The 26,202-nt window shown below is 43.0% G+C and overlaps 1 protein-coding gene across 1 annotated transcript; it reads left to right on the top strand.

Annotated features, from left to right (window-relative positions):
* The first annotated feature begins 8,690 nt into the window (after positions 1 to 8,690).
* Positions 8,691 to 9,543, top strand: LOC110610244. The gene has a single exon (XM_021750082.2). It carries the CDS (start codon positions 8,732 to 8,734, stop codon positions 9,203 to 9,205), a length of 474 nt encoding a protein of 157 aa, XP_021605774.1. The 5' UTR covers positions 8,691 to 8,731; the 3' UTR covers positions 9,206 to 9,543.
* Positions 9,544 to 26,202: the final 16,659 nt, after the last annotated feature.

The raw sequence follows: 26,202 nt of genomic DNA, 5'->3' as shown, positions 1-26,202 counted from the left end.
TGTAGGGCTGATATCAAACCTCTAGGCATATCCCTCCTGTCTCCTCTGAAGATAACCTCTGACCCATCCTGTCCTCTGAGCCTGACTACCTTGTCTCTGCAGTCCAAGGTAGCACCATGAGCAGATAGCCAATCCATCCCTAGAATGACATCAAAATCAGTCAAGTCTAGAACCACAAGGTCGGCTGGAAGGCATCTACTCTCAACAAACACTGGGCTAAACCGGCAGACTGAGTCTGCCACTTATGGATCACACTTGGGTCCACTGACCCAGAGGGGACACTCTAACCTAGAGATTATCAAACCCAACCTCTCTATGGCTCTCGGAGCAACAAAAGAATGAGAAGCACCAGGGTCCATTAAAGCATACACATCTGAACAACCAATGATGAGATTACCTGACACCACAGTGTTTGACGTGTTAGCCTCCTGCTGTGTCATAGTGAAGATCCGAGCTGGATGTAATACCCGGCTAGACTCTGGTATCGAAATTCCTACCGTCCGGTGGAATCTCGGATGTCGAAAACCTCTAGAAGGGTAAAACCATGTTTTCATAAAATGTTTAATGTATTTTATGGTTTTAAGCAAGAAAGGAAATGATTTTTGTATGAAAATAACCTTGGAGGAAGACTCAGGTTCGGCCGCCGAACCTCAAGTTCGGTTGCCGAACATGCATGCATTTCGGGAGTGCTTTAGGCCCTCGAAGGCATGAGAGAGGGAAGTCCAGGTTCGGCCGCCGAACCTTATGTTCGGCCCGCCAAACATGGCATGCATGCGGAGGCACGTTAGGCCCCCGAAAGTGGCCTGGTCAGCCACTTATAAAGGGGTCCCCATATCCGAACGGCTGAGCTTTTCTCCCCGTTTTCGGCCAAGGTGAGTTCTCTGCCGTCCCTCATCGATTTTGAGCTTCTTCCTTCGAATCTTCATGATTTTCTTATGAGTTTTCACTTGGTTTTTGAAGATTTCGAGCTTAGATCGAAGTTGTGAAGCTTGGAGACCTCAGGAACCCATCCTCCCCAAATCTCTAAGTTAGGTCACACTCTCTCTCGATCTTCAAGAGGTAAGAGTCGATCTTGAGCTCATTCTATGTTTTAAACAAGTTTTAAGAGGATTCATGGGGTAGAAATGCATGTTTAGGTTAGTTGAACATTGTTAGGTTTTTATGTGAATTTTGGACAATGTAGGTTGCTGAGTTGCTTGTTTTGTATTGTTGATTGGGGTTTAGAAGTGTATGTGTGTATGCATGATTTGAGAGGGTTGGATGCATGTTTGGAAGTTTGGGAGGCATTTGTGCATGTTGGAGCTGAGTTTCTGCCCCTTTGGGAGAACTCAGGTTGTGCATATTCGTGGAATAACTCTTTATCCATACCGTATCATAGTATACTAGGTTGTTTGCATTAGAATTCACGAATATGCTGCATTGCATAACTTGATGATGATGTGGATGGATGTTGAATGACCCTTTAGTCCTCGTATGTTATGGTATGATGATGATACGGTATGGATAGCCAGTGAGGCCCATTCTACGCCCCTGGCACTATGGAATGTTATGCTATGTTATGTTATGTTAAGAGAAAGACTAGTGAGGCCCATTCTACGCCCCTAGCACGATTGGACTATATAGAGGACTATTGGTGACAAGTCCATCCTTGATGTGATTTGTTTGTGATGTGTTGCATTTCATGAAAGCATGAAATTTAAATTGAATGTTTATTTATTCTTCTCACTGGGCTTTATAGCTCACCCCTCTCCCTTAACCCCCAGGTTTGCAGGTACAGGGTGGACCAAGAAGTCAGCAGGAGTAGAGTCATGTTTTATGTTATAGTTAGATGTGGACATGAATATGATGTAATGTAAAAGTATAGTATAGAAATATAATGTAATGATGCTTATGGAAATTTAGAGTTGTGCTTGACCATAGTATGTTGTTAGTCCCTTTTTAGTACATGATCTTAAATGTTTAATGATGAATATGTAAACCAAACTTAATATATGTTATGTTACCCCATTGGAGCATTTATGAGGACTCCAATGTGGGGTTGATGATTATGTATACGAATAGTGCATGAACAGGTTGAGTTTGGTGAATAAATGAATGAATGAATGTAAAAGTTCAAAATTTTTATGTATGTGTTGATCATGTATGGGATTAAACAGGTTTACAAGATGTATGTCAGGCTTGCTACGGGTCCCGGCGGCCTTAAGCCGATCTGGATCCTAGCGCCGGTAATGGTCCAATTTTCGGGTCGTTACACTGGAGCTGATGGATCTTCGCCCCGGGAACCTGCTGAAGAAGAGGCTGCCCCTCTCCCTCTACCTCTACGCTCTACCACTGCCCTGAGTCATGGCTGGAGCCACTGGTTGCGCCACACTGCCTGAAGCTGTCTGCTGGGACGGTGCCATAAACGTTGCCCTAGGACACTCCTGTGCCATGTGTCCCTCCTGCCCACACCTGAAGCAGGCTGTTGTCCCAAATCGACATACTCCCTTGTGTGGCTTACCACACCTCAAGCATTCTGAACCATCTGAACTTGTGCTCGAGCCACCACCTAATCCCAGACCTAACTTCAAACGATTCCAGAACTTATTCTTCTTCGGCTTTTTAGTGGTGCTGCCCCACTTCTTACTGCCTGAAGCTGCTGCACTCAGAGAAGAGGGATTTAACTTTCCCCTGCTTGGGGTCTTGGAACCCGAAGACTGTGCCATTGTCTGCTTAACTAACCCCTCAATGATGGCACTAGCCTTCATCTTCCGTGTTGCATCCACAATTGTGTGGAAGCTCTCCCTCTCTGCTGCAAGGATCAGGGAGGAATACCTAGGGTGGAGCCTCATGGTATACCTCCTAGCTTTCTTCTGATCTGTGTCATATGCCTGACCTACATACTGTAGCAACTCTAGAAACTTGTCGGTGTACTCGTCGACACTCATATCCTCTATCTGCCTTAGATGCTCAAACTTAACAACTTTCAACTCTCTGGAACTGTCTGGAAACGCCCATCCAGCAAACTCATTTGCAAACTCCTCCCAGGATAGGCTGTCCAACCTTGGGTCCACATAATTTTTAAACCACTCTCGTGCTTTCTTGCATTTCAATGTGAACCCCGCCATCTGAATGGCTCTACTGTCATTAGCTCCCAGCTCATCTGTTATCATTTTGACCGTTTTGAGGTACTCAAATGGATCATCACCTGACTTGAACTTGGGAGCATCCAGCTTCAGGTAATCTGTAATCTTTACCTTGCTCCCCACAGATGAGCTAGGTTTAGGTGTTTGGATTTCAGGGGCTACAGGTTCTGCTGGTGGAGGAGGAGGTGCAGCATTCCCTGGGTTAGGGTTTGCTGTATTTGGGTAGAAGGGTGAGGGTGGATACATAGGGCACTGTGGGTATGGTGGGTGAAAAGGAGGATAAGGCATGAAGGAGGGATATGGGTTAAAACTGGAGTAATCCAATGTACCCCCCATCGGATACCCTAGGCCCTGTGGAAAGGGTTGATATTGGGGTGGGTAACCAAATCCCGAGGCCTGAGCACCTCCTTGAGACTCTCCCATACCCTCTTCTGACATGCTCATGCCCAAGCTACCATCTCTTCTCTGTTCATCCTCCTCTAATCCCCTCACATCAGCTGACATTCCACTCTGAATTGTTCCCCTCCTACTTACATCAAAAGACCTTCTAGGGTCCCTTGACGTTCCCTCTCTACTTGATCTACAAGACATTGCCCTTGGCAAAGCAGGGGGACGGGCATCCATGCCCTCATTTTCTGGTGGAGCTCCTGTCAATCTAGCGGATTGACGTGAGCCTCTCATCCTACTTTTGAAAAACGACATAAAACACATAAACATTAGCATCATATGGTTCATGTGGAAACACATGAACCCGCATCATACATAGCATATCATTAATGCACATGCATATCATTATGGCATTTCACATCATCCACAAGACAGGACTCTATATCCTATCCTAGTGGACATGATTTTTCCTATTGCGCTTGCCCTTCTATAACCTCTATGAGCCCGATACTCTCTAGGTCCGACCATATGAACCTAAGGCTCTGATACCACTTTGTAACGACCCGAAAACCGGACCGCTACCGACGCTAGGATTCAGATCGACTTAAGGTCGCCGGAACCCGTAGCAAGCCTAACATACATCCTGTCTACCTGATAAATCCCATACATGATCATACATTTTCATAAAAGTTTTAAACTTTTCATATACCAAGCTTGATCTGTGCATGCACCATAACTCTATACATACAAACCCCATACTAGAGCCCTCATCAAATGCTCTAGTTGGGTCAATATTACATACATCAAGCTTGGTTCAACATATATCATCATTAAAAATATTTCATAAAGATCATGTACCAGAGGGATTAACCATACATTAGGGCCAAGCACAATACTAATCCTCATTACATCACTGTACAATACCTTACATTACATTACATGTCATTTCATGTCCACTACTAATCTATTACATATACAAAGCCTTTACCCTTGCTGACTTCCTGTACTATCTCTGACCTGCAAACCTGGGGGTTAGGGGAAAGGGATGAGCTACTAAAGCCCAGTGAGCAGAACGGTAAAACAATTTAATAACATATGCTTTCATAAAATGCATCACAACACAAACAATTCACATCAAAGATAGATTTGTCGCCAATAACCCTCTACTTATCTAATTGTGCCAGGGGCGTAGAATGGGCCTCACTGGACTTTCTCTTAAACATGACGTAACATAACATATCCAATGTGCCAGGGGCGTAGAATGGGCCTCACTGGTCTTTCTCTCACATCGTGCCTGGGGCGTAGAATGGGCCTCACTGGACTTTCATACCGTATCATAACATATCATATCGAGGGCTAGTGGGTCATCCAATATCCATCCACATCAACATCATATTATGCAATGCATCATATTCGTGAATTCTAATGCAAAACAACCTAGTACATATCATGGCATTCGTGATGCATGAACATGCTAAAAATTTCATTTACTTTAAAATATAGTTCAGTTCTACTCACCTCTGACTGACGCTGGAGTGATTCTGAAACAGCTAACTCACTGCTAGCCTTATTGGTTCCTCGAGTATGATCCTACACAGGTGGACTCAAATGAGGAACCAAACAAACTCTAACTTGACTCTAAACAACTCCCCAAAAATCCCCTAAAATACCATAAAAACATGCATAGAAAACTAACAAAGGAAGGCTGGGCAGGGGACTTTCGGCGGCAGGTTTGGCGGCCGAAGGTCCCTATAGATCCGAAAGTCAGGCACTTTCGAGGGCAGGTTCGGCGGCCAAAACTTCCTACAGATTCGAAAGTCCAAACCTTCGGGGGTAGGTTCGGCGGCCGAAACTCCCCTCCAGAGCCGAAAGTCCAAACTTTCGAGGGCAAGTTTAGGCAGCCAAAACTGCCTCCTCTGGTAGGTTCTGCGGCCGAACCTGGATCCTTCTGGGTGGCAGAACCCGATTCTGCCATCCCACATCCAGCCACCAAAAACCTCACAACACACATTCATCTATTCTAAAGCATGCATAAACACATTTTCAAGCATATAGGGGCATAAAACTAGCCTAAACCCCAACAAACATCAACATAGCATCACATAAATATACATTTATCATTTAACTAACATAAACCCTAACATTTTAAGTCTATTCTAAATGTGCATTAAACACCCTTAAAATCCCTCAAAACTTACTTAAAACATAAAAGAAGGTGAGGATCTACACTTACCTCTTGAAGATCGAGAGGAGAGGTGATCCAAACTTGGAGATTGGGAGAAATCGAGCTCCGGGGGTATCCAAACTTTAAAACTTTGATCTTAGCTCAAAAATCTTCAAAACAAAGTAAAATCTCATTAAAACTTGAAGGGATTGAAGGAAAACACAAAAATCAATCATGGGAGGGCGAAATCTCACCTATGCCCAAAAATAGAGGGAGAAAACTCGCCCATTTTCGGACAAGGGGCCTTTTATAGGTGGCTAGCCAGACCACCTTCGAGGGCCAAAGGTGCTTCCGCAAGAGCCCAATGTTCGGCGGCCGAACCTGGTTTTTCCCTCCTTGGTCTTTTCTTTCAAAACTCAATTTATTTCTTCATTAAAACCATAAAAACATATGAAAACATTTTAGAAAACCTTTATTTTACCCTTCTAGAAGGCTCCGACATCTGAGAAATTTCGAATTCCAATGAAAATTCTGCCGGAAGGTAGGAATTTTGATGCGGGGGTCTAGCCGGGTATTACACTCCTTCTTCTATGGGAAAGGACTCTTCCACTGCCATTGCTGAGTGTGAAATTCCTCAAATTTAAATGGTTGGGTCAAGTGTTGTTCACTCGCCGCTGCCATCTTAGCTAGAAGATATGCCTCTTTGTTGTTGTCTCTAGCCACTTGGAAAAGTTTGCGGCTTCTCTGCCCATCTTTAATCTTGACCATTTGGGACCGAACCTTCTCTTCGTATTTGATAAGGTTTGATTTTTGAACTCTGAATGTACCTGGCATTGATTAACAACTAATTGTGAGTCACTAAAAATAATGAATTTTTGTGTACCTAATTTCTTGATGATTTTTAAGGCCATTATTACAGTCTCGTATTTGGCTGCATTGTCAGTGGTATTGAAGGCAAGTTTAGCTGCATATCAAAGCTTTATCACTGTATGAGATTGCAACAAGATTCCAATTCCTGAACCCCCAGCTCTGCAAGCTCCGTCTACCCAGACCTTTCATTCCTCTGCGTTCTCCTCTGAGGATCGTAAAGGTTCTGATGGCGGAGTCATCTCTGCAACAATGTCGGCTAGCACCTGGATTTCCATGGTCTTTCTTAAGACGTACTTAATATCATAGGCTGACAATATTACCACCCAGGTGGATAACCACCCTGACAACTCCGATCTGTGTAGAACTTTCCACAAAGAGTAAGCTATTCTGGCTTCTATAGTATGTGACTCAAAGTATTGTTGAAACATTGTAGCTGGCATTAGAATTGTGAACGCCAACTTTTGAAAGGGGGTAGTTCAACTCTGCCCCCTTCAACACCTAGCTAATATAGTATACTAGGCTTTGCTCCCCACTGTTTTCATAAACAAGTACCAAGCAAACTGTTTCTTTTGTTACAGACAAGTATAAAAATAAAATTTTGCCTTCAACGAACGAGCTTAACAATGGAGGGGATGATAAGAAGGTTTTTAGATTTTCAAATGTCTCTACACATTCTTCTTCCCAATTCAAACTTGCTTTTGCCTTTTAAGGTCTTGAAGAATGGGAGGCACCTTTTGGCCGAGCATGATATGGAACGTTCAAAGCAATGACCCATCCATTCAGTCTTTGTATCTCATTAATGGTTTTGGATGCTTCCATATTTTGGATGGTACTGACCTTCTCAAGGTTCACCTCTATACCTCTTTCCGAGATTATATATCTCAGGAACTTTCCAACGTTTACTTCGAAAGTACACTTTTCATACCAACCGAGAAAGATATAGAATGTCTTCACGATAAATACCACAACTTATAACTTATTTTAAATTATTGTTGCAACGGCCAGCTGCCTGCTTCCGGTGCCGAAGATGTGGGCCAGCTGTCTACTTTCGGTGCGGAAGCCGTCCCACATCAGAAAATGATGGAAAATTGAAATTGTATATAATAGCTAGCGAAACTATTAAATAACTTGGGTTAACCATTTTGAGTCAAGTGGAAAGTGGGTCCAAAATTTATTTGGACTAGTTTGGGCCCGACTGTTTCAATTGGTATCAAAGTCACTCTGGGTCAGACAAATTGTGCGGAGCTAGTGGACCTGCGAGGAAAGGGTTACCCATGAGAGACGAGGTGGAGCCGCTCGAGATACTAGCGAACAACAATACCCAAAGATTCTGTCCTGGTTAACAATTGTAACCGATTCAGTTGCGACAAGAACGTCACAAATTTAGCGGGACCGAGTGTAACGGCCAGCTGCCTGCTTTCGGTGCAAAAGCCATTCCACATCGAAAGATAATGGAAAATTGGAATTGAATATAATAGCTGGCACGAAACTACTAAATAACTTGAGTTAACTATTTTGAGTCAAGTGAAAAGTGGGTTCAAAAGTTATTTGGGACAGTTTGGACCCGACTGTTTTAATTGTTGTGTTATATCAATTAATAAAAAATATTTATAAATATGTAAATTTTTAAATGCCAATATATAAATTTAAGATATGAGTTTTTTTACAGATGATTTGCGTAAAATTGCACCAAACCACATGGTGCATTTGTTGTAATTTCCCCTGGAAATGTATATATTTATCCCTAATAAATGTTTTAATGATTAAATTAGGAGGACAAAATTTTTAGTATAAATATGTCCGTACTTTTTTTAATATATATAAATATGTAATTGGTAATAAAATAACTAAAATTATTTAATGGACAAGTTGCATATTTTTTATCATTTAACATCTGAAAAAAAAAGTAATGAATATATATTGTTTGTATAACATTGGTCTAAGAGAAGGTAATAGACTTGGAATATTATAGTAATACTACAATTACCCGTATCATATGTAGATTGAAACAAACTCTTAGGAGACTTTCGTCATTTCCAATAATATAATATAATATAATATTGTTCACTCATATGAGATGTCATTTTTTCTATATAAGCATATGCATCCTTCCATCCCATCCCTTACCAAGGACTTAAAAAGAAACAAGAGTTTCAGGAAGAGACAGACACGGACAGAGAGAGAGATGGGTAATAGCTTAAGGTGTTGTTTGGCTTGTGTTCTTCCCTGTGGAGCCCTAGACTTGATTCGTATAGTTCATTTGAATGGCCACGTAGAGGAAATAACACGTCCTATCACAGCAGGAGAGATCCTAAAGGCTAACCCGAACCATGTTCTCAGCAAGCCATCTTCTCAAGGCGTTGTCCGGAGAATCTTAATCATCTCGCCGGAGTCCGAGCTCAAAAGAGGCAGCATATACTTTCTTATTCCAGCTTCTTCATTGCCACTGGAGAAGAAAAAGACTGGAAGAAAATTCACCCGCAAGAAGTACTCCTCGTCAAGGAAGAGCAAAAAATCCAACCCAGATGATCTTACATCTGATTGTGATCGTTACCTAACAGGTATAATCTCCTCAAATAACAAATCCTTACGTCGTGATCACCGGACTTGCCGTACCGGAATATGGCAGCCTCGTCTAGAGAGGATCACTGAAGATTAACATTTTTGTGGTGGTAATTCCGACATCACGGGGATGGTTTTTAAATGTACGTGAAGTTATTGTTCTGTGGATAAGTAAAAAAATTATCTTTTCTTGATTCAGTCTGCGAATAATATTAGCAGACCTGAATTCCACCGTTGATCAGATCTTGATCTGTTTGATTCATGGCGGAAATTATAGGATAGAAATACTTGTACCAATTGGAATTTGAATTCTCCCCAAGAAGAAAGTTGTAAAGTAAAAATATCTTGTGAAAGCTTTTGTCTTCTAGTGAAGAGATTGATCTTTCAACTCATGTGCACCTAAGAAAAATTTTATTTATATAAGAAACTATCAAAACTTCTTTTAAAAAACAAGGACATCATTCTAAAAATATATATATTATTTAATTTATATTATATAGAAAATTTCATTAATGAGGTTTTTTTAGTTTTAAAAAGCACGTTAATATATTTTTAAAATATTAAAAATCTATTAATTAATTATTTTATTAATTTTAACTATTAAATATTAATAAAAATTTAAAATATTATCAGTTAGAAAATTAATTAATTTAATTTTTATAAAAATTAATAATTTTTATTTATATAATAAACATTAAATAGTAAAACACTTAATATTTAAAATTAATAAATAATTAATTAATAAATTTTTTAATATTTTAAAAAAATTTTAATAAACTTTTTAAAGTAATAAATTAATTAATAAATTTTATTAAATTTAAAGGATTAAATAGCTATTTTTTAAAGAAAAATTAGGGTTGAATAATTTAGATATGGATGGGACAGAGGCACAACCGCAAAAGATTATTAAAATAGCAAAAAATCGAAAGTCCTCAAATAGCGACAAATTTAACACGCTATAGAAAAATAAAAGCAAACAAGCTGGCGAATCCTCGTAAACATTTGTATTTATAACTCAGTCTGCACGTTCAATCCCTTTCTCTTTCTTCCATCAACTTAATATTTGCACTATCTTAATTGGTAGGGGTAATATTCGGTTCTGGTTGTTACTATATAATATAGCAGGGTCAACTTGGAGATGGACCAGTACTATCATTCTATTCTTTTGAACGTGGGACAGATTCTGCAATTTTATATCAGACCCACTCTCATTCACCTCCGAATATTAATGCCTTGATTAATTTCAGCAATTATAAAGATGTTTCGAATTGCAAATATTACTTCCAGCCATGTTCCACAACATGGTTAATTTTTATGTGGCTAATTAAATTTTAATCATAGAAATTTTATATATTAATTAATGTTTCACGACGTAAATCGTGAGTCATCGCTATTAAATAGAGACACGTGGCAAGAATGAGACACGTAGAAAATACAGATCCAGACGTTTTAACATTCAGATCATCACCAAGAGATTCACTCATTTTTCAACGAGGCTAATCTTGGTATGAAATTCATATCAAACAGACAGCCATATTATCGCCAGATTATCAGAAAAATACTATATATATTTTTACCTCTCAAATATAAAAGAAAAATAATCATAAAGATAAAGGTAGGTTATATTATACCCTAAAACTCTTAGCAATTCACTGTATTTTTTTTTTTTTAAATATTGACTTAAGCGTTAAAATGGTTGTGGTGAACACCCACCACCACCTTATATTTTTCTCTCTTATAAGTTTCAGCCAATCATAACACAGTTTTATTCTAATCACATCATTAATCTAATCTCAATAATATCATTAACAATGCTCTTCCATTACGGAGAAATTAATACCTCTTCGATAAGGTATTTATTTGTGCTACCGAATATAGCTATATATTATAATATTTATTTACAATTCTTTTTATAAAAAAAAGGGTACAATTTTTTTTTTTAATTTAGATTAAGGCCTAAAAGTTGTCCGCAGCTCTATTAGTTTATAACCATAGGATTTCAAATGCGTAACTAGATGAGCTCGTGCATCAAATAAGTAAATTAATTGAATATAAGCAAGTTAAATAAAAATAGGGAGCTGTGCATTGGGATGGATCTCTTTGAACTCAGAATGGAGCCTTGGCCCTTGTGCAACGCTGGGTAGGACAAAAATGGATCACATCGCTGAGTTCACGGGTTCAGTTGGCGTTTACCCGCAGGAGAACTCGGCTATTCTTGCTATATTGGAGACATCCCCATTCCACCCCTTTATAATTGTTTCGGATTTCTTCTCTAATTTTGAGTTGTTCTGATTTTTCATTAAAAGAATGAGGAAATAAAAATCAATTCTTTTGACAAATTAGAACTTAAAATAACACTAAATGAAGGGTTTCAAATAAGATATTTTTCATTTATAATATGTTTCACAATGATTGCTCAAAGTAAACTATGACTGTCACCACATAATAGAGGTCACGTAGCAAAAATCTGATAAATAATGTGGTCCCACTCGAAAAAAAAGACTCGAACACCTTAACACCTAGTTATCATCAAGATTCACCCTTCCCTGAATAGGTCGAGTCTAAGCATAAAGTTACAGTTAGCAGGCACAATCCAGTCCGTTTCCATTATACTTGTAATCACGAGATCCCCAACTAGTTAACCTAGTAGGATCCCTTATCAAACAACCGGCCACATCATCATCGAATTATAAAAAAATATTATATTTATCCCCATTTTCTTACAGTATAAAATGAAAATAATCACAGATACAAATGTATGCTATTCCTGGGAGACTAGAGAGTCGGTGCTTAGGCAGTACCCTCATCTCTTTTGAAGTTGTTAGATGATTTTATGTGTTTTCCTGTTGTGCATGCTATGTGTTTGCATGTATGATTGAACATTTTAAGACGAAAGTTCTTAAGGGGGGAAAGAATGTAATACCCGGCTAAACTCTAATGTCGATTCTCCAATGGAATTCAGGGGAATCTCCAATGAAATTCGAAATCTCAAAACTGAAAACTTTAGAAGGATAAAATAAGCTTTTATAAAATGAATTTGAAGCATTTTAAAATGTGTTTTAAAAAAATGAATGATTTTCAAGTCATCAAGGTTCTACCTGTAATACCCGGCTAGATTCCGGCATTAGAATCCCTACCTTCCGGCGGAATCCGCGTTGGAATCTGGAATTTCTGAAGATGTCAGAGTCTTCTAGAGGGGTAAAATGTGTTTCTAAAATGTTTTTACTTGATTTTATGGTTTTAAATGGAAAAGAAATGAGTTTTGAAAAGAATAGACCAATGAGGAAGGACCCAGGTTCGGCTGCCGAACCTCAAGTTCGGCCGCCGAACATGGGGCTGTTTCGGGAGTGCTTTAGGCCTCCGAAGGCTTAGAGGGCAGAAACCAGATTCGGCCGCTGAACCTCAAGTTCGGCCGCCGAACATGGGATAGTTTTGGAGGCACGTTAGACTTCCGAAGGTGGCTTCCTTTCGGCCGCCGAACCCCAAGTTCGGCAGCCGAACGTGGTGAAGTTTTGGCAGCAGCTTTGGCCGCCGAAGGAGGTTTAGCCGGCCACCTATAAAAGGCCCTCAAATAAAAAATGGGCGAGTTTTCTCCCTATTCTCGAGCTCAGGTATGTTCATGTCCTCCTTTGGTCGTTTTTATGCTTTTCCTTCAAATCCTTCAAGTTTTCATGAGTTTTATCTTTGCTTTGAAGAGTTTTAAGCTTTGATCAAGGTTTTGAGAGCTTGGAGACTTTTGGAGCTTGGGTTCTCTATATCTCTAGCTTTGGGTCGCACCAACCCTCGATCTTCAAGAGGTAAGTGTGGATCTTTGCTTTTCTTTATGTTTTAATGAAGTTTTAAGAAGTTTTGATGCTTGAGTATGGGTAGATATGCATGTTAGGGTTTATGTGGGTTTTATGCTCAATGTATGTTTATGTGATGTTTGTGTTGGGGTTTAAATTAGTTTATGCCCTTTATGCATGGGGGGAGTGAGTATGCATGTTTGGGAGAGAGCATGTGAGGTTTTGGGTGTTTGGAAGGGTTGGGAGGCTTGTATGCACAAGAGACTGAGTTCTGGATGAACTCAGGTTCGGCCGCCGAAGGTAGTTTCGGCCGCCGAACCTGCCTGTGGATGCATGGTTTGGCCGCCTAACCTTTGCCCCCGAAAGTTGAGTTTCGGATCTGGAGCAAACTTTTGGCCGCCGAAGGTGCCGCCGAAAGTGCCTGACTTTCGAATCTGGAGAGAGGTTTCGACCGCCGAAAGTGCCCCCGAACCTGCATGGCTTTCGGCTCTGGAAGGGACCTTCGGCCGCCGAAAGTGCCGCTGAAAGTGCCCTGTCCAGCCTTTTCATGGTTGTTTTCTATGTATGTTTTGAGGATGTTTTAGGAGTGTAACAGCCCGGAAATCGGACCGCTACCGGCGCTAGGATCCAGATCGGCTTAAGGCCGCCGGGACCCGTAGCAAGCCTAACATACATCCTGTGAACCTGTTTAATCCCATACATGATCAACAACATACATAAAAATTAAAACTTTTCTTTTCATTCATGAACCAAACTCAACCTGTGCATGCATTAACATAGACATTAACATTATCCCCACCATGGAGTCCTCATCAATGCTCCAATGGGGTACCATAATCATGCATTAAGTTTGGTAAAACATAAACATCAATAAAAGATCATGCATTCATAAAGGGATTACACAGCTAGGGTCAAGCACATTTCTAAACCTCAATACCGTCATTACATTACATAACTCAACAATACATTACAACATCCATCATGTCCACTACTAGCTATTACATAACCAAAACTTTACTCTATCCGACCTCCTGCTCTATCCTGTACCTGCAAACCTGGGGGTTAAGGGAACGGGGTGAGCTAAAAAGCCCAGTGAGCAGAACCATAAAACATTTTAATTATTCATGCTTTCATGGAATGCATCATAGCACAAACATTTCACATCAAGGACGGACTTGTCGCCAATAACTCTCATTTCCATAAACAATAATGCAATTGCCCGAACGCGTGGCATGGGCAGCCCGGGACTTCATGACATGGTGCCAGGACGCGTGGCATGGGCAGCCCTGGACTTCATATGTTACATACTGAGAGCTAGTGGGTCATCCAACATCCATCCACATCAACAATAAAAATGCAATGCATCATATTCGTGATTACTAATGCAATACAACCTACGTAAATATAGCATTTATGATGCATGGATCATGCTAAATATTTTATTAAATTTTAAAGCATAGTTCTGTTCCACTCACCTCTGGCTGATGCTCTAAGGACTCTGAAGCAGCTAGCACTGCTGACCTCCTCGGTTTCTCGGGTCCGAACCTACACAGGTGGACTCAGATGAGGGACCAAACATACATAAACATAATCCTAAAACATCCCCCAAAAACCCCCTAAAACACTTCAAAACAATCATAGAAAACATGCAAGAAATGGCTGGACAGGGCACTTTCGACGGCAGGTTCGGCGGCCGAAAGTCAGGCAGGTTCGGCGGCCGAAAGTCAGGCAGGTTCGGCGGCCGAAAGTCAGGCAGGTTCGGCGGCACCTTCGGCGGCCGAAACTCCCAGACAGAGACGAAACTCATGCATGTTCGGCGGCACTTTCGGCGGCCGAAACTGCCCTCCAGAGACGAAAGTCCTCTTTCGGGGGCAGGCTTCGGCAGCCGAAGGCTGCCTCCACAAGCGGGTTCGGCGGCCGAAAGTCCATTCGGCGGCCGAACCTGAGTTTCTCCAAAGTGGCAGAAACTCAACTCCAACATGCACAAACGCCTCCCAAACTTTTCAAACATGCACAAACCTGATCTACAACATGCATACTCAAGCAAACAAGCTCCTAGGGGCTTCAAACTATCTTAAACCCCAACTACAACACATTAAGCAACCACAAATATCATACATTGCTCAAAAACTTAACATAACCCATAAAACCAACCAAAACCTAAACATGCATTTCTACCCCATAGATCAACTTAAAACTTGTTTAAAACATACAGTGAGCTCAAGATCGGCCCTTACCTCTTGGAGATCGAGAGGAAAACGACCTAAACTTGAAAACCAAAGGAAAAGAGCTCCTGTGTCTTCCAAGCTTCAAAACTTGCTCAAATGCTCAAAATCTTCAAAACAAAGTGAAAACTTGTGAAAATCGTGAAAGATTTGAAGGAAGAAACTCAAGATCAGTGAGGGACGGCGGAGAGCTCACCTTGGCCGAAAATGGGGAGAAAAGCTCGCCCATTTCGGCTAAGGGACCCCTTTATAGGTGGCTGGCCAGGCCACATTCGGGAGCCGAACGTGCCCCCGCATGCATGCCATGTTCGGCGGCCGAACCTGGACTTCCCTCACTTATGGTTTCGGGGGCCTAAGGCACACCCGAAGCGCAAGCACGTTCGGCGGCCGAACTTGAGGTTCGGCGGCCGAACCTGGGTCTTCCTCCAAGATTATTTTCATGCAAAAACTCATTTCTTACTTGAGTAAAACCATAAAATACATTAAAACATTTCATAAAAACATGACTTTACCCTTCTAGAGGTTTCCGACATCCGAGATCCCACCGGACGGTAGGGATTCCGATACCGGAGTCTAGCCGGGTATTACATTCTTTCCCCCTTAAGAACATTCGTCCCCGAATGTTCACTAACAAACCTGGCATGGCATAAAACATAAACATACATAGCATGCAACAAACACATTAACATAAAACACATAACACTTACTTCAAAAGAGATGAGGATATTGCTGGAGCATGGACTCCCGTGTCTCCCAGGTACACTCCTCTATGTTGTGGTGATTCCAAAGAACTTTCACCATCGGGATTTTCTTGTTTCTCAACTTTCTGATTTGGGTGTCTAAGATCCGTACCGGCTGTTCAACATAGGTGAGATCTTTTTGGATCTCCATATCAGGCTCACTAAGAACCTTGCTCGGATCTGACACGAACTTTTTCAACATGGAAACATGGAAAACCGGATGGATTCTCTCCATTGAAGCAGGCAAGTCCAGCTTGTACGATACATTCCCAATCTTTTGCAAGATTTCAAAGGGTCCGATGGACCATGGAGCCAGCTTACCTTTCTTCCCGAACCGAATCACCCCTTTCATTGGAGACACTTTGAGCAATACCAAGTTCCCCTCCTGAAACTCTACTTGTCTTCTGCGGACATCTGCATAACTCTTCTGCCTGCTCGAAGCAGTCTTGATCCTTTCTCTGATTATGGGTACCACCCTGCTGGTGATCTCTACTAGCTCAGGCCCTGCCAAGGCCTTTTCTCCAACTTCTTCCCAGCAAACGGGTGATCTGCACTTCCTTCCATACAAAGCTTCATATGGGGCCATCCCTATGCTAGCATGATGGCTGTTATTGTAGGCAAACTCCACCAAAGGTAGATGCTGCCTCCCAGAACCGCCAAAGTCCAGCACACACATTCTGAGAATATCCTCTATTGTCTGGATGGTCCTCTCTGACTGTCCGTCCGTCTGTGGATGGAAAGCAGTGCTAAAATCCAACCTGGTACCCATAGCGTTCTGCAGACTCCGCCAAAACCTGGAGGTGAACTGGGGTCCTCTATCGGACACTATAGAAACAGGGACCCCATGTAGCTTGACAATCTCATCAACATACACCTGCGCCAACTTGTCCACAGAATAGCCACTCCTGACAGGGATGAAATGAGCAGATTTGGTGAGTCTGTCCACAATCACCCATATGGAGTCCAATCTGTTGGACGTCGCCGGTAACCCCACCACGAAGTCCATAACTATATTCTCCTATTTCCACTCTGGAATAGGTAGTGGGTTAAGCATTCCAGCCAGCTTTTGATGTTCCAGCTTCACCCTCTAACACACTTTGCAGGCTGACACGAACTGTGCCGCTTCTCTCTTCATAGCTGGCCACCAATAGACCTTCTTCAGATCTTTATACATCTTGGTGGCTCTAGGGTGAACACTGTATCTGGCATTATGAGCTTCTCTCATAATGTCTCCTTTTAGCCCTACGTCATCTGGTACACATAGTCGGCTCCCATAGCGGAGGATCCCCTTGCTGTCGAATCTGTACTCACTATCTTTGCCTGACTGAACAATCCTGGCGATCTTCACTAACTCTGGGTCCTCATACTGTTTCCGAGCCACCTGCTCCAGAAACACGGGTGCCACTCTCATCTGAGCAATAAAAGCACCTGTACCAGACAGCTCCAACTGTAGACCTTCATTCATGAGCTCGAAGAACTCCCTCACTACTAGCCTCCTCTCTGCCGAAATATGGGACAAACTGCCAAGTGATTTCCGGCTTAAGGCGTCCGCCACAACATTCGCCTTACTCGGATGGTACTGAATCTTGCAATCGTAGTCACTGAGCAGTTCTACCCATCTTCTCTGCCTCAAATTCAAATCTCTCTGACTCAGGATGTACTGTAGGCTTTTATGATCTGTGAAGATCTCACATTTAACCCCATAAAGGTGGTGCCTCCACATCTTGAGTGCAAAGATTACTGCTGCCATCTCTAGGTCATGTGTAGGGTAATTCAACTCGTGCTTCTTTAGCTGCCTAGAAGCATAAGCGATCACCCTTTCATTCTGCATTAGCACACAATCCAGTCCCACACGGGATGCATCACAATAGACTGAGAAGTCTTCATCACTAGATGGCAGAGCTAACACTGGTGCTGAAGTCAACCTCTTCTTGAGCTCCTCAAAGCTTTCTTCGCACTGGTCGGTCCACACAAACCTCTGGTTCTTCTTAGTTAGTCTGGTCATGGGAGCTGTAATTTTAGAGAAGTCCTGAACGAACCTCCTGTAGTAACCTGCTAAACCCAAGAAGCTCTTGATCTCTGTCACTGCGGTGGGTCTAGGCCAGTTAGCTACAGCTTTCACTTTCTTGGGGGCTACCTCGATTCCATTTTCTGACACTACATGCCCTAAGAATGAAATGCTCCTCAGCCAGAACTCACATTTGGAGAACTTGGCATACAAGCCGTGTTCCCTCAAGGTCTGCAAAACCAACCTCAGATGATGGGCATGCTCCTCTACATTCTTGGAATACATTAAGATATCATCTATGAAGACAATAACAAAGTGATAGGTACTGGCTAAACACTCTGTTCATGAGATCCATGAATGCTGCAGGGGCATTGGTTAACCCGAACGGCATCACAAGGAACTCATAATGCCCATATCTGGTCCTGAAGGCTGTCTTCGGCACATCCTCTTCCTTTGTCCTCAACTGGTGGTATCCCGATCTCAGATCTATCTTGGAGAAATAACCTGCTCCTGCTAGCTGGTCGAATAAATCGTCGATCCTTGGCAACGGGTACTTATTCTTGGTAGTGACCTTGTTCAACTGCCTGTAGTCGATACAAAGTCTGAGGGATCCATCCTTCTTTTTCACAAATAGCACTGGAGCACCCCAAGGTGAGGTACTCGGTCGGATGAAGCCTCTATCTACCAACTCTTGTAACTGTTCCTTAAGCTCTTTCAATTCCGTTGGTGCCATCCTATATGGAGGGATAGACAATGTCTAGTTCCAGGCATCAACTCAATTTCGAACTCTATCTCCCTAGCAGGTGATAAACCTGGCAGCTCGTCTGGGAAGACATCTAAGAACTCTCTCACTACTGACACTGAGGCGGGCTCCTTGACCTGACTATCGATCTCTCTCACATGTGCTAGAAAACCCTGACAACCCCTCCTGAGCAGCCTACGAGCCTGTAGGGCTGATATCAAACCTCTAGGTGTACTCCCCCTGTCTCCTCTGAAGACAACCTCTGACCCATCCTGACATCTGAACTTGACTACCTTGTCCCTGCAGTCCAAGGTAGCACCATGGGTAGATAATCAGTCCATCCCTAGAATGACATAAAAATCTGTCAAATCTAGAACCACAAGGTCTGCTGGCAGGCATCTATCCTCTATAAACACTGGACTAAACCGGCAGACTGACTCTGCCACTGACGGGTCACACTTGGGTCCACTGACCCATAGGGGACACTCTAACCCAGAGACCATCAAACCCAACCTCTCAACTGCTCTCGGAGCCACAAAAGAATGAGATGCACCAGGGTCCATTAATGCATACACATCAGAACAGCCAATGATGAGATTACCTGCCACCACGGTGTTAGATGTGTTCGCCTCCTGCTGTGTCATGGTGAAGATCCGTGCTGGAGCGGATGGACCTTTACCCCGGGAACCTGAAGAAGAGGCTGCTCCTCTCCCTCTGCCTCTGCTACTTGCCTGTGTCATTGCTGGAGCTACTGGTTGGGCTGCACTACCAGAACCCGTTTGCTGAGACTGTGCCCCTGAAACTGCTCTAGGACACTCCCGAGCCATGTGTCCCTCTTGTCCACATCTGAAACATGTGTTCGTCCCAGCCCGGCAGATTCCTTTGTGTGGTCTACCACACTTCATACAGACATGTCCGCCCGAACCAGAACTCGAGCCACCTCCCATTCCCAGACTAGATTTTATCTTATTCCAGAACTTGCTCTTTTTGGACTTGGATCTGTCCCACTTTGCACCGCTTGGTGTCTTAGAAGCTGAAGACTGATCCACTGACTGTTTAACCCTTCCCTCTATGATTGCGCTAGCCTCCATTTTCCGGGCCATATTCACTATGGCATGGAAGCTCTCCCTTTCTGCTGACTGAATTAAGGAGGAATACCTAGAGTCAAGCTTCATGATATACCTCCTTGCCTTCTTCTGATCTGTGTCTAAGGTTTGCCCTGCAAACGGCAGCAGCTCCAAAAACTTGTCTGTGAGCTCCTCCACACTCATCCCATCGGTTTGCCTCAACTGTTCAAACTCAATCATTTTCAATTCCCTGGAACTATCAGGGAAAGCCCATCCAGCAAACTCGTTTGCAAACTCCTCCCAGGTCATGCTGTCCACCCTCGGGTTCACATAATTTTTAAACCACTCACGGGCCTTCTTACATTTGAGTGTGAACCCAGCCATCTGAATGGCTCTGCTATCGTCCGCTCCTATCTCATCTGTAATCATTTTGACCCTTCCAAGGTACTCAAACGGGTCATCCCCTTTGTCATACTGAGGAGCACCAAGCTTCATGTAGTCGGTCATCTTCACCTTGCTCCCTCCAGATGAGCTAGGTTTAGGTATATGGGTTTCTGGAACTGTGGGTTCTGCTGGGGGTGGAGGAGGTACATCATTCCCCGAGGTAGGGTCTGCTGGATTTGGATGGTAGGGAGGGGGTGGATACATAGGGTACTGTGATTATGGTGGGTAGTAAGGTGGGTATGGCATCTGAGAGTGATAAGGGTTATAGCTGGGGTAATCCGATGTACCTCCCATCGAATACCCGGGGTTTTGAGAAAAGGGTGGGTAGTAAGGTGGCTGAACAAATTCCGAGGCCTGAGTGCCTCCTTGGGACTCTCCCATGCCCTCTTCCGACATACTTACTCCGAGACTGCCATCCCTCCTCTGGTCCACATCCATCTGATCCTCCATATCTTCTGACATCCCACCTTGAACTGTTCCCCTCACCGATCTACTTCTGCTCATATCCAAAGACCTTCTAGGGTCTCTTACTGCTCTTTCCCTGCTAGACCTGCTAGACATTGCCCTTGGCAATGCAGGGGGACGGGCACTCATGCCCTCATCCTCAGGTGGTACTCTAGTTAATCGTGCAGATCGACGAGTTCCCCTCATCCTGTTTTCTGAAAAACAGTACACATCACATAAACATTAGCATCATATGGTTCATGTGAGAACACATGAACCCGCATCACATACATAGCATACATAACATATCATTAATGCTCATGCTTATAATCATGGCATTTCACATCATCATCAAAAGACAGGACTACTCATCCTATCCTAGTGGACATGATCTTTCCTATTGTGCTTGACCTTCTATAACATCTATGAGCCCGGCACACTATAGGTCCGACCATGTGAACCTAGGGCTCTGATACCAATCTGTAACAGCCCGAAAATCAGACCGCTACCGGCGCTAGGATCCAGATCGACTTAAGGCCGCCGGGACCCGTAGCAAGCCTAACATACATCCTGTGAACCTGTTTAATCCCATACATGATCAACAACATACATAAAAATTAAAACTTTTCTTTTCATTCATGAACCAAACTCAACCTGTGCATGCATTAACATAGACATTAACATTATCCCCACCATGGAGTCCTCATCAATGCTCCAATGGGGTACCATAATCATGCATTAAGTTTGGTAAAACATAAACGTCAATAAAAGATCATGCATTCATAAAGGGATTACACAGCTAGGGTCAAGCACATTTCTAAACCTCAATACCGTCATTACATTACATAACTCAACAATACATTACAACATCCATCATGTCCACTACTAGCTATTACATAACCAAAACTTTACTCTATCTGACCTCCTGCTCTATCCTATACCTGCAAACCTGGGGGTTAAGGGAACGGGGTGAGCTAAAAAGCCCAGTGAGCAGAACCATAAAACATTTTAATTATTCATGCTTTCATGGAATGCATCATAGCACAGACATTTCACATCAAGGACGGACTTGTCGCCAATAACTCTCATTTCCATATGGAAACTCTCTTTCTCTGCTGGAAGAATCAAGGAGAAATACCTGGGGTGAAGCCTTGTGGCATATCTCCTTGCCTTCTTCTGATCCGTATCATACGCCTGCCCTACGTATGGTAACAATTCCAGGAACTTATTTGTATACTCATCAACACTCATCTCCTCTGTCTGTCTTAGCTGTTCGAATTCGACAACCTTCATCTCCCTGGAACTGTCAGGAAAAGCCAACCCTGCGAACTCATTGGCGAACTCTTCCCATGTCATGCTGTCTATTCTGGGGTCCACATAATTCTTGAACTATTCTCTGGCTTTTTTGCACTTTAATGTGAACTCTGCCATCTCAATGGCCCTGCTCTCATCAGCTCCCAACTCACTGGTTATCATTCTGACTGCACTAAGGTACTCAAAGGGATCATCTCCTGTATTGAATTTCGGAGCATCCAACTTTAAGTACTCGGTCATCTTCACCTTATGTCCCCCTGATGAACTAGGCTGCTGTGCTTCAACAACAGGGGCTACAGGTTCTGGTGGTGGTGGAGGTACTATTTCTCTTGGTTCAGGTTGTGCTGGACTTGGCTGAACAGGTGGGGGTGGATACATGTGATATGGTGGGTAAAAAGAAGGATAAGGCATATATGGCATATAAGGTGGATATAGGGCAAAGCTGGAGAAATCCGACGTACCTCCCATCGGATACCCCGGGCCCTGTGGAAAGGGTAGATAGCTAAACCTCGAGGCCTGAGCGCCTCCTTGGGACTCACCCATACCTTCTTCAGCACTTCCTATACCCATACTTTCATCTCTGCTCTGACCAACATCCATAGCCTCTCTTTCTTCCTCTGATCTTCCCCCTCTATCTACTCCTCTTTTGCTCTCGTCAGAAGACCTTCTAGGGTCTCGTGACGTTCCTTCCCTGCTTGACCTGTGAGATCTTGCCCTTGGCAATGCAGGAGGACGAGCAGCTGTACCCTCACTTCCTGGTGGGACTCCAGTCAATCTCGCTGATCGACGAGTTCCTCGCATCTTCACTCTCTGGAATACAACACACATAACATAGCACATTAGCAACATATAGCACATGCATGCATCATGGCAGTTCACACATCAGATAGACAGGACTGACATCCTATCCTAGTGGACATGCTTTCCTATGGTGCTTGACCATCTATGACCTCTATGAGCCCGACTCTCTCTCTATAGGTCCGACCATATGAACCTAGGGCTCTGATACCAATCTGTAACAGCCCGAAAACCGAACTGATACCGGCGCTAGGATCCAGATCGGCTTAAGGCCGCCGGGACCCATAGCAAGCCTGCTGTGAACTCTGTGTACCTGTGAAATCCCATACATGATCATACATTTTCTGTAAACATTAAAACTTTTCTCTGTTCCAAGGCTTAACCTGTGCATACACTATCTCTGTACTGTAAAACCCCTGCTAGAGCTCTCATCTTTGCTCTAGGCGGGTCCATTCATATACTGTTAAGCCTGGTTTTTCATATACAATAAAATCATTTTCATAACCGACCATGTCTATACAAAAGGGATTACAACTCATAAGGTCAAGCATCATCTATACAACATACACTATCTGTACAATTACATGTCCACACTAGCTAGTACATAACTCTTCTCTTTATCTGTACCCTGCTGACCTCTCTGGACTTTGTACCTGCAAGACTGGGGTTAAGGGAGAGGGGTGAGCTATACTAGCCCAGTGAGTAGTACATATAAAACATGTTATAAAACATGATCTCATGGAATGCATCACAACACAAGTACATCACATAATCTCAGACGGACTAATTCAAAATTCCCCCACATTGCCCGGCCCGCGAAGGAGCTCCTCAGGTCTTCATTCAGCACCCTATGGTACCGTGTGCCCGGCCCTTTCAGGGCTCCTCAGGTCTTCATTTAGGGGGCTAATGAATCCAAGCTACGCCCGATCTGTACATGCACTGATTAATGCAACATCTTCGTGCTCACTAATGCAATACGATAAACATGGCATACATGATGCATGAAACATACTAAAAATGTTTGAGTTCTCATTAAAAGATTTAGTTCAGTTCCACTCACCTCTGGTTGACTCTGTACTGACTCTGCAGGTTCTGAAGCAGTGCTCACTGCTGAACTCCTTGGTTCCTCTGGTCCGTTCCTACACAGGTGGACTGAAATGAGGGACCAAACTAACTCAAGAACATCTCTAAGAAACTCCCCAAAAACCCTCTAAAGCATCCTAGAACAATCACATAAAACATGCAAAAGAAAGCTGGACAGGGCACTTTCGGCGGCAGGTTCGGCGGCCGAAACTCCCCTCCAGAGACGAAACTCATGCATGTTCGGCGGCACCTTCGGCAGCCGAAAGTCTTGTCCAGAGACGAAACTCAACCTTCGGTGGCACTTTCGGCGGCCGAACCTTGCCTCCAGAGACGAAAGTCCAAATGTTCAGGGGCAAGCTTTGGCAGCCGAAACTGCCTCCACAAGGGGTTCGGCGGCCGAACCTTCCTTCGGCGGCCGAACCATCCTTCGGCGGCCGAACCTTCCTTCGGCGGCCGAACCTTCCTTCGGCGGCCGAACCTGGTTTTGCCCGTTGGGCAGAAACCTGCTCTGTTTCATGCAAACAGCACCCAAAACCTATCCAACATGCATAGCAACTACTCCCAACTAACATATACCATATAACATGCATAAAGAGGTCTAAACCTCTCCTAACACCTCCAACAAACATCACAAATAACACTTAAGCATGCATATACACCATAGATCATCAAAACCTCACCTAAACCTACTCATGCATACTACCCATACAACTCCCATAAAACCTTCAAAAATCAAGAAAGGAAGTTCAGGATCTTCACTTACCTCTTCCAAACAAGAGATTGAACGATCCCTACGTGGAGATATGGAGAAATCCTCTCTCAAACTCTCCAAGCTTCCAAACTTGCTCTTTTGCTCAAAAACTTCAAAACCACATGAAAATCCATCAAAACCATGAAAGATTTGAGAAAACACATGCATCACTCACGGAAGATCAAGTCTCACCTCAGCTCATGCAAATGGAAAGAAACTCTTATCCATTTGACTGACCTAGGGCCTTTTATAGTTGGCTGGCCAGACTAACTACGGCGGCCGAATGAGAACCCGAAGGCCATACACGTTCGGCGGCCGAAAGTCACCTTCGGCGGTCGAACCTTGGCTTTTCTGCCTTGGTGCTTTTCTTGTAAAACTCTACTTCTTTAAACACTTTAAAACATGAAAATGCTTTCAAAACATAGAAAAACATAATCCATACCCTTCCAGAGGATTCCGACATCAGAAAGCCCACCGGACTACAGGACTTCCGACGCCGGACTCTAGCCGGGTATTACAGTACAGCCTCAACCTCTGCCCACTTGCTGAAATGATGTACTGTTACAATCAGGAACTTTCTTGACCCGGTTGCCTTAGGGAATGGGCCAAGGATGTCCATCCTCCACTGAAAGAAAGGTCAGGGACTTTCAATAGCCACTTGCATTTCTCCTGGGGTCCTTGGGATGTTTGCATGTACTTAGCATCTTTGACACCTCTGGACAAGCTACTTCACGTCTTTCATTATCATCGGCTAGTAGTATCATTGTCTAAATGCTTTCTGAGCGATTGTTCAGGTTCCTTTGTGGCTCCCAACTTCATGGATATCCCTTAAGATTTCCTATCCTTCCTCCTCGGTAACACACTGCAGCCATGGATGTGTCGATAACCTCCTATACAATCAACCATCAATTAGTGCATATTTATAAGACTTTCTTATGACCTGTTTGGTTGATAATTCATTGGCTGAAAGATCATCTTGTGTCAAGAATTTATATACTAGCTTCATCCATGATTCCCTTTCTTCTATAGGAAAGAACTCTTCCACTTCCATTGATTAACAACTAATTGTGAGTCACTAAAAATAATAAATTTTTGTATGCCTAATTTCTTGATGATTCTCAGGGCTATTATTATAGCCTCATATTCAGCTACATTGTCAGTGGCATTAAAGGCGAGTTTGGCCACATATCGAAACTTTATCCCTGTCTGAGATTGCAATAGGATTCCAATTCCTGAACCCCCCAACTTTGCAAGCTCTATCTGTCCAGACCTTCAATTCCTCTATGTTCTACTCTGAAGACCCTGAAGGTTCTAATGGCAGATTCATCTCTACAATAAAGTTAGCTAGCAACTGAGCTTTCATAGCCTTCCTTGGAACATACCTAATATCGTAGGCTGACAGTATTACTGCCCAAATGGATAACTGCCCTAACAACTCCGGCCTATGTAGAACCTTCTGTAAAGGGTAATTTTTTATGACTTCTATGGTATGTGACTCAAAGTATAGTCGTAGCTTTGTGGCTAATATTAAAACTACAAACGCCAACTTTTCGAGAGGATGGTAGTTCAACTATGCCCCCTTCAATACCTAGCTAGCATAATATACTGGGCTTTGCTCCCTATTATTTTCACGAACAAGTACTGAGTAAACTATTTTCTTTGTCACAGACAAATATAGAAACAATACTTCACC

The sequence above is a fragment of the Manihot esculenta genome, chromosome 18 (assembly GCF_001659605.2).
Source record: "Manihot esculenta cultivar AM560-2 chromosome 18, M.esculenta_v8, whole genome shotgun sequence".
Lineage (NCBI taxonomy): Eukaryota > Viridiplantae > Streptophyta > Magnoliopsida > Malpighiales > Euphorbiaceae > Manihot > Manihot esculenta.
Note: the sequence above shows the minus strand (reverse complement) of the source record. Positions and strands in the feature narration are given on the sequence as shown.

Excerpts from the sequence above, each read along its gene's own strand:
- LOC110610244 (XM_021750082.2), top strand. The coding sequence starts at position 8,732 with ATGGGTAATAGCTTAAGGTGTTGTTTGGCTTGTGTTCTTCCCTGTGGA.